General features: G+C 32.9%; 1 protein-coding gene across 1 annotated transcript; it reads right to left on the reverse strand.

Annotated features, from left to right (window-relative positions):
* LOC127130591 (alpha-L-arabinofuranosidase 1) lies at positions 1-3,580 on the reverse strand (the record flags this gene model as incomplete). Its single annotated transcript, XM_051059572.1, has 14 exons — positions 3,291-3,580; positions 2,951-3,154; positions 2,617-2,671; positions 2,205-2,404; positions 1,966-2,087; positions 1,709-1,862; positions 1,475-1,544; positions 1,060-1,205; positions 891-936; positions 755-807; positions 523-667; positions 272-390; positions 123-194; positions 1-36 (listed from the first exon to the last, which is right to left on the reverse strand). Coding segments are annotated over exons 2-14 (1,389 nt in total), but the record flags the coding sequence as incomplete, so codon positions are not given.
* Positions 3,581-9,841: the final 6,261 nt, after the last annotated feature.

The following is a 9,841-nucleotide window of genomic DNA, read 5'->3' on the forward strand; positions in this document are numbered from 1 at the left end:
ATCCTTTCCCGTCACCGCATACTCACTTACAAATGCCTGTAAAGTGTTCGACCAGATTGAGCACAAAAGCAAATGCCAATAAACGATCAAAATAGAGGGGTGTTCAAGAGAGTTCGTAAAACCTTTGGACCACTTCGTGTTACTCGGTTAAATACTGTAGATCTAGAAAACATGTCATCCGCGCCAGTATAAATCTAGTAACAAAAAAACAGTAAGATACTACACGTACGCGTCTATATCTGAATTGGAAAACTGAGCTGAGATATATTACATGATAATCATAAAGATCGGCAGGGTGGTCTAGAGGAGTCGAAGAAGCGTCGCAGTTCGAGATGATTTTAATATCAGGATAAGCATGTCTTATTGCACTATAGAACCTCAAGTAGTTTCCTGGTCAGTCAAAAAGATGTAACAGAAAAAGAAGTGGCATTGCATTAGAAATCCGCACTCGTTACATATTTATATTAAGTCGAACAATAGTTTATGGAGACAAGACAGCATAAATAAGAAAAACACGCATACCACGATAGTTCTTTTTTCCACAATCCTCATTTCCAACAGCAACGTATTTTAGGTTAAATGGCTCCGGATGTCCCATAGCAGCTCTAACGGAACCCCATTTTGAAGTCGGGTCGCCTCTCGCAAACTCAAGTCCATCAAGGGCTTCCTGAAATCAAGATTTCAAGATTCTTACGCTGGCTTTCTCTAATAGAAAAAGATAAAGTAATGAAGAAAAAAAAGCGAGATATCGTACTTGCACAAAAGGTAAAACGGCGGACGTATCAACTTCATCAGTATGGCTTACACCTACAACGATATATCTCAATTAGAAAACAAACACGAATTTACTAATTCACCTTGTTAGTAAATAGAGATAAACATAGAAATACCATTATTGAATACCCATATTGGTAAAGCGCCCAAGTCTTCTGATAGCTGCTCAACAACAACAACAGTATATATTACTTTCCTTGCATAGCAAAAACCGAAAGCATTTTAACTTACAATATATACGAACATCATAGTCGTTTAAACCAAAATTTGAAAAAAGGCACTAACTTGGAGGAACTCAAAATATCCAATTCCATCATCAGTCCAGTACTTCCATACATCACCGAAGTGCCCTGGTCTCTCCTCCCAAGGTCCAACTGAAGCTTTCCATCGAAATGCATTTCTTAAAGCCTCGCCTTCGACAAAACAACCACCTGATGCAATGTAGTGTAAATCAGCATTGCAAAAAGTTATTTGATCGGTAATTCGATTGCTTATACACAAATGAGAAGACTGAACTGGAATACAAGATTACTAAATAATGCTTATTTTAAACTACGATATATACCAAAGAATTAAAGGTACAAATCATAGATTATTTTTTAATTCTTTATGCTTCATTAATAAATAAATATATGAAACATGCCAAATCACAGTTCCAAACACATAGAAAGTAATTTGATGAAGATCATTTTATGCATACCTGGAAATCTGATAAAACTTGGTTTCATATCTAGCAGCATTTGAAAAAGATCACTTCGGAAACCATGTCCCTGCGCCAAGTCAATGACAAATATCTCATTAATAGGGTGAGAGGAGAAAAATACAGTATTACTAACATTGGCATCGGATATCAAAATTTATATAAATGTTATCGCAATTTCAGGATGTAGGCTAAATTGAAGTTGGTCCAACCATATCAGACACTTGGTCCAACCTTATATGTGTCCACTGGCATAGCAGACACTTGGTCCAACCATATTACACCCTTTGCAGTTGTCGTTAATTGAAGTCTCGAGTTTCGACTCGTTGCCTTGGCCTCCAATACAGCCTCAACCTTGGTCCAGTTTGAAAAATCAGATGCAGAACCCCTGCAAGGTTAAGTATCAGTATCATTAATAGATGGAAAAAATAATTTTCGGGATTAAAACTTTTATTCGTCAAGTCTCTACAGCACATAAAAATAGAGCTCACGTGATCACGGTTGAAGCGAGGTTTCCCACGCCGTTAGGTCCAGTGAACGAAACTGCTAGATTAAGTGGCCCAGTTGAACGAGCATAGAAAACAACTTTATATTTCTTCCCTTGCTCAATATTCTGAAAATAGTACTAGCTGAATCAGCCACTAAGGAATAAAAATAACTCGTAATGAAAGTAATCATATAAGGATCTGATTTAACATCAAATTGATGCAAGGGCATGAACTAGTCTTACCATGCCCCAGAAGCCAGGGTTATAAACGCCAACACCATCAGCGGGGCAGGTATTGTCGCATAACACCTCCAATCGGAGTGCAATCTTGTTACGTTCAAAGATAGACGTACGATCCGTTTCAACATTAATATTCGTTTCATTTCCAATAATTGACCAAGGATCAATATTTGAAGGAGTGTTAGGGCCCCCAGCTTCAAATCCTGAAACAAGAATTCTCAATGTTTTAATTATACTGGAAAACAGTAACATATTCGAACAGAATCTCCTTAAGAAAGTGTCAATAAAGACACCGCAAGCCTCTCCTTTAATCCATTAGGCACCAAAACCTAAATTGGACAAAAAAATTCAAATATCGCGGAAACCTTCTAGTGCAAGTTTTGTCATTTAAAATTTTACAGAATACAAAAATGACCTCGGTTGCTCACAAGCTCGGCCCACAGTCCACCAGCTCCAGCATGATTGATTTCCTATATCCGAAATTCAAGAACTTCGTCATTTTCTATTATTTTAACTACTAGTACGTCGCATTGCCGATTCAAGTACAACAAACAAGCATGTCTATAATTAAAGCGAATCACTATTTTTCCATTTCTATTCGTCAAAGTTTGTTCTTAATTTTGTTTCTAAACTCCATTTTCTGAGGTGAATGAATGGCTGAGTTAAAATGTTATGATTCAGTTTTTATCAACTTATTTAAAAATCAATTATTTATAATGATCATGATACTAAACAATTCTGATCCTGACCTCAAAGAATAATCCAAAAAGAGTATCTGGTATTGGCCTACCAGAAGCCTGAGAAGCATCTACAACAAGTGTTGCAGCATTAAGATCAGCATGCACTTTGGCATCAAAGCATTGAACCAAAAGACAAACCAGTATGAAGACTTGGATCATAAAAACACAGCATGAACCCATTTTTTGTATGTTCACAACATTCAACCAACCTATCTGCACTCACAACAACAAAACATAATAAAAAAACAAAAACAGTTAGTTATATATCAGAAAAACAAAAATTAATGTAATTAGGTTTGTACAAAAAAAGGAAACATATGTAACAAGTTAAGTATCATTAGAAACTCACATGATAGGTGTGTTGTGTATGATATTGGGTGAAAGGGTGAGAGATTTTATAGAGAAAAAAAGGTTGAATGATGGAAGAGAATAAGAAGAGTGATGTTGTTATTGGATTTGGGTTGAAGGGTTTGTTGGAAATGCGAAGTGAATTGTGAGTGAATGAATGGAAAGAATGATGAATGGGTTTGTTTTACTTTTAAGATTTTATTTTGTTTGTGTTTGGGTGAGAAGTGAGTGGGACCTACTTCTGTTTTGTTTTTGCCGTCTGGTTGGTTTTGACGCAATCTCAATTGCTGCGTGTCAACTAAACAAAACAAGATAAGCTACATTTTGTATAAAAATAGTTGCTGTTTTTTTAGGAGAAGATAATGATAATAATTGAATGAAATCTTTGAACATTACTCATTATTATTTTTCTAAAAAAAAAAAAAAAAGTAAATACTGTTGGTTTTATTAAATGACTAGCGTCGAGTGACATGCCAGTATGTCTATTTTTTTAATGCACATTAAATATAAGTGATATTTTTTATGTTAAATATAATTTTTTAAAAATATAATATATAGAAGTTATTAATAGAAAGTTACGTGAAAGTTAATAATAATAATTTTATAGAAAGTTATTAGATAAATTACACAATAAAATAAGGGTAAAAATTATAGAAAATTATATAGAATAGATATAGATTATAGATATAACAAAATAAATTAATATTAATGATTAACAACTTGTAATTTAATAAAAATATCTTAGAGTGGTATATAATTTTTAAAAATGATGGTAATGAATATGTATATGGAAGAGACAACGTTATCTTTAAATACAATTTTAAGAAGGAAAAACTTGTTTTTCAAAAGAAAGAAAATAATTAGTTGATTTTGTGAAAGTGTGCCATAAAAAAAAGTTTTGTTGCGATACCTAAATACGAATTATTTTACTATATTTTTTAGGGGTGTTTAAAATTGAATCGATCCAATAAAAAATTGCAAATTGAATTGAACTAAATTGAAAATTACAAAAAAAAACATATTTAATTTGGATGTGTTTGATCCATTTTTTATTAAAATCATGCGGTTTGATTTGATTTGTGGGTGGTATTTTGAAAATCAAACTAAAGTGCATTATGTTTAAGTCAAACTTACGTAACTCAATGTTGAGAATGTAACAATTGTGACTAGTGTGATTAATAGTTTCATATTGGTTGAAAATGTGGAGACTTGAATATTTATAAGTAAGAGAACTCACCCACCTATTACCTTAAGATTTTGGGAGAATATGTGGTGTGTCTCTCACAAAGGTGTTACTCTAAAAGAAAAAGTCTCATAATATTTAATGCTCCCTAATGAAAAACGTCCCCGACAATGGTATCATGAGTCTTTGGTTCGAGAATCGGTTTATTTGTATCGAAAGTCAACGATGTCACAAGGGTAGTGAGTAACAAACGTTATGTTGAAGAGTGTCAACAACGCCACAAGGGTGGTGAGTAAGAAATATTTCGTGTGGTGCAAGAGTTTGTGGAAGTAAGAAGAGCTTCCACTTTAGGGAGAACATTGTGGATTCACACTTGAATGGGAGTGTTGAAAATGTGGCAAATGCGAGTAGTGTGGGTAATAGTCTCACATTGGTTGAAAATGTGAAGACTTGAGCATTTATAAGTGAGAGAATTCACTCACCTATCACCTTAAGGTTTTGGATGAATATGTGGTATGTTTCTCACAAAGGTGTTGCTCTAAATAACAAGTCTCACAATGTTCAATGCTCCAACACATTCAACCCAAACTTAAACATATTTTACCTTAACCTTACGATTACAAATCTCTTCCTCACACTTAATATTTTAGTTTCATCTTTCTGAAATCTCTCTTAACAATATTGCACCTTCTTCCCATCCTCTTTGTCGTCAAGTACATATCATTTTATCATCTCTAAGCTCTCTTATCTTATATTCTTTCTTTTTCATCTTCTCATTTTTATGCTACTATTTCTTTTTCAATTTTAATTTTATCGCGACCATTCTTCTCTAATCTCTCATTTCTTTTGTTATTTCTTTTTCATCTTCATTAATTTCTCACCTTCTCTATTTTTTCTATTTCATTATAATACTTTTGATATTGTTTTATATTTTTTTTTCTTCACTTTTTGGCTAATCTAGTTTTTATAAATTAAATAGGAAGTTATTGTCTAAATATGATGAATTTTATTATTATTTGATAATGTATAGATGATTAAGCACAAAGTTATGTTGTCCTTTATACGTGTAGGTAAGACTCAATAAAAATCTTGTAAATAACCGAACCAACTCAAACCGTGTTGATTTGGTTTGGTTTGATTTCATTTTTAAAAGTCAATTGAACCAAATAAAACCACACATTTTTTATCTTGTAGTTTGGATGACTTTCAGCGTCAAAATTGCCAAAACGCGTCGCAAAAACCCTTAAATTTTTCTTAACATACCAAACTTCCAAACCTTCTCACCCGATTCCCAAATTACTACACTTTAAAATAACTTTTTTTTACATGTGACTTCAATGTTTATTTCCTTTTTTTTTGTTTTTAATTATAAAATATTTAATATATTATTATTTTAAATAATTTTATTTATTAAGTATTTAATTTTTAAAAAATTATTAATTAACATAATTTAGTAAAATTAAAAAGTTTAATTACCCCAATTAACAAAATATTAATATAATATAATACAATTTTATCATAATTTAATTAAAATTAACAATTGTTTACACTATCGATGAGGTCTTTCGAGGTGATTTTCAATTCCACATTGGCAATGTATTATTTGTCACTGAGGCATATGTTGGTTTTGTTTAGGTTGCTAAGCAGAAGTCTTTGTCATCATCAAGAAAAAGATAGTCTGGGAACTCTTAAAGAATGTTGGGTTGGTGGCCATTCTATTGAAATATAAGTTGTTTCCCATGAATTAAAAGTTTTGTTGTGTTGTTGTCTGGATGATGTGCTAATGTTTAAGTAGTGGTTATGTTGTTGGGCTGGATTTAAGGTGAATGGTTGTGTTGGATAAAAAGGAAATTGTTGTTGCGGTGCTTGAAAATTATAGTTTGTCTGAGGTGTAGGTTGTGCATATGGGTATGAATTTAATGGGTTGATAGCTGATGTTTGTTGTTGGAACAAAGTGTTAAATTGTTGGGGTTGTTATTGATAAAAAAAAAGGTTAAACTGTTGGTTTTGTTCTTGGGTGTTTGACATGTATTGATTTTGGTTGTCAAAGAAAGGTTGCATGGTTGGATAACTTTGTTGTGTTGGGATTTAGGTGTATGTTTGTGATTGGGTGTGTTAGACATTTGGAGAAGATGCTTGTTCGGGTGGAATTTGGTTGTATGTTTGTGGTTGGTTGAGAGAGCAAATAAAGTGTGAATAGTAAAAATTAGGCTTAATACATGCTTAAGTCCCTTAACTTAATTTAATTTTCCGCTTTAGTCCCTTAACTAAAAAACATTACAAGTTAGTCCCTTAAAAACACTTTCGTTAGTTTGTTTGGTCCTTTCCGTCAAATTATGTCAAAAAATGTTAAGTTCTGGTGATGTGGCCATCTAGCTGTATATATTTATCTGACATGACATTTTTTGTTATTTGTAGTATACAATTATGAATGGGTTTATTTGAACACATTTAGTTACAAAATGAATTAACCTTAGTCGCTTCATTGTTAAAGGAAAACAAAGAGAATACGAAGAGAATATAATGTGAGAGAGACAAAGAAACCTTAGCTTCTCCAGGAAGATAAAAATCGGTGGTGTGAAGTATGTATGTAGATGAAAAATCATTATTCGAAAATGTGTAGGTAGACGAAAATTTGTTCTCTAAAGTGCAAAAACAAAAAGCAATCATAAACACTAGAAATCCCATAAGAGGAAGACGTTTTAAAAGAGACATTCTTCATTCCCATTCTTCATTCCCATTCTTCAAAAGGCACGTCTAAAGCAAGTTGACTTTATGATTTCTTTAGTTTAACATTATTATAGCATGTTAAAAACCGTAAGTTTATGATTACTTCCTCTTCATAGCTTATTATGTATACATTGTTTAAATTGAATAGGGAATGGATAATAGTTTTGAGTGTGTTGTGCATCATGAGGGTGAGTTTAGTGAGTTTACGAAATTAGGTTATCAAGGGTTAAAGGAGGTCTGGAAATGTGACCATGATTATCGGAGCTATTTTGAAGTGTTTAGTGGTTTAAAAGAATTAGGGTACCCAATAGTGGAGAGCTTATGGCATCATGATGCAATTGAGATTAATGAAATTATTCCATTGAAAGATGACATGGGTGAAAATAGGATGAAAATTGTTGCAATGGTTAATGGCAAAGTGCATTTATACATCCTCCATCCACTGTCACAACCCGATATCATTGAAAAGTCAGTACTTTCACTTGAGTACAATATTATGGAACCCAATGAAAAAGAAGAATATGTTGTTGCATTGGAAAATGAAAAGGTATGGAATGATGTGCAAAAAGATTATATGGGTGAAGTGAGTAATCTAGTAGAAGACATATTAGAGGAATTTAATAATGAAGTAAAAAATAAGTTAGATAGGACCATTGAATTTGGCGAATAAAGTGATGAGAGAGGGATTGCTGATGTTAAACAATATTTTGCAATTGATATGACACTTAGTTGAATCAGAGACTGGATGAGGGACTTGACTTGAATCTAGAACTAGATGAGAGACTTAGTTGTAATAAGGAAGAAATGGAACAATTGTACTATAACAAGGATGGAGAGGATGGTTTTAAATTCAATGAGATCGTGCATGAGGGACTTGAATGCAACCTGCAAAAAGATGAAGGAATGGATTATAACCAAGAAACTGGTGGTGCTAATGAAGATAATGTTTTAGAGGTCAACTTTGAGGACTCAGAGGATGATATTGGAATTGATGAAGAGATTTCAGTTGAAATTGATGAAGTGTTAGAAGAGGAAATGATGGAAGGGCAAGGTAAATAAAAAGGGAAAGGAAAAGGTAATTCTAAAGGGAAAGGAAAAGGTAGGGGAAAAGGTAAGGATAATGGGAAAGGGAAAGGCAAAGTAAAAGTAGGGAGACCAAGTAAACAAAGTACTATGGCTGAAGAAAGTAGTGGTTTGCTGGATGATGAGAATATAAAGGATGTTTCAAATGAGAGTTTTAAAGGATTGAGTGACATTGATGAATATGAAAGTGATGAGATACCTAATGAGTATGACTGTGATGATGAAAATATTAGAAAGGCTTATTTTGAAACATTTAAGATTCCAAGAAGAATGGAAGATTACAAGTGGGAACTAAGCACATATTTTGCTACAAGAGAACATTTTAAGGAGGGGATGTGAACATATGCAATCCATTCTTGCAGAATTCTAAAATTTAAGAAAAATGATAACAAGAGGATGAGACTGATAGGCAAAGTAGGTAGTCCATGTGAGGCTTACTGTGAAAATATACCACAAGAAGAGACTTGTCAATTGAGAAAAATAGTTGACAACCATACATGTAGTAGAGATTATAAGGTGGGGTTCCTCAATTCCAAGTCGTTAGGCCATAAAATACAAACTAGTGTAAGAGAAAACCCAAGTTTGAAGTTGACAAATATAATGGAGAAGACTCATCGAAAGTGGATGTTGGTATAAATAAGACACCTGCATATAGATCCAAGATATTGGTTATGGATATTGTGAATGATTCATTTAGGGAGCAATATACAAGACTTTATGATATGTCCATGAACTATTAAGGGAAAATCATGGGTCAAATGTGACAATTACAACTCAACTATTTCAAGGTGTCAATTACTTGAGGAGTTACTCCCAAGGGTTGACCAAATATTTTGTGTTAGATAGACTATGTCATTTCAGACCCTTAACTATGTTATAGATTTCATTTTAGTCCTTGTGCATATTATGTGTTACTAAATTTACTACATTGTCTATTTGTAGACATTTGTACATCAACTCCAGGAAGAAGTTTTCAGGTCTCAAATTAAAGGAACTAATGTGTAAGGCTGCAACTACTAGTTATGTAAATGCTTGGGAAAAGGCTATGGTTGAAATTAAGGATGTTAATGAGGAGGATTTCAAGCACCTGATAAAGATTCCACAGAGATTCTGGAGCAAATCAAGGTTCAACATAAATCCAGTATGTGACACTTTAGTGAATAACATGTCACATGCATTCAATTTGGTGTTTGTAAGTGCAAAAGCCAAGCCTATTGTCACTATGCTTAAAGAAACAAGAGTTTATCTTATTCTTAGGTGGGAGTCAAATAAGCAGAAGATTTCCAAGTATGAAAGTGACATTTTACCCAATATTAAAAATAGGTTAGCCAACGAGTCTCAAAAAATAAACCACTTGATTATTAGGTAAATGTTATCCATTGTAACATATGTGCTAGTTTAGGTGATCGATTTTTGATTTCAATATGGTATACAGCGTGCAGGCGAACATGACTATGAGGTTAGGCATTACATCATACAATGGAGAAAAGTACACAATTAATCTGTCAATAAATGAATTCTCTTGTATAAGATGGATGTTGATATGATTGTCTTGT

This window comes from Lathyrus oleraceus, chromosome 3 (assembly GCF_024323335.1).
Source record: "Lathyrus oleraceus cultivar Zhongwan6 chromosome 3, CAAS_Psat_ZW6_1.0, whole genome shotgun sequence".
NCBI lineage: Eukaryota > Viridiplantae > Streptophyta > Magnoliopsida > Fabales > Fabaceae > Lathyrus > Lathyrus oleraceus.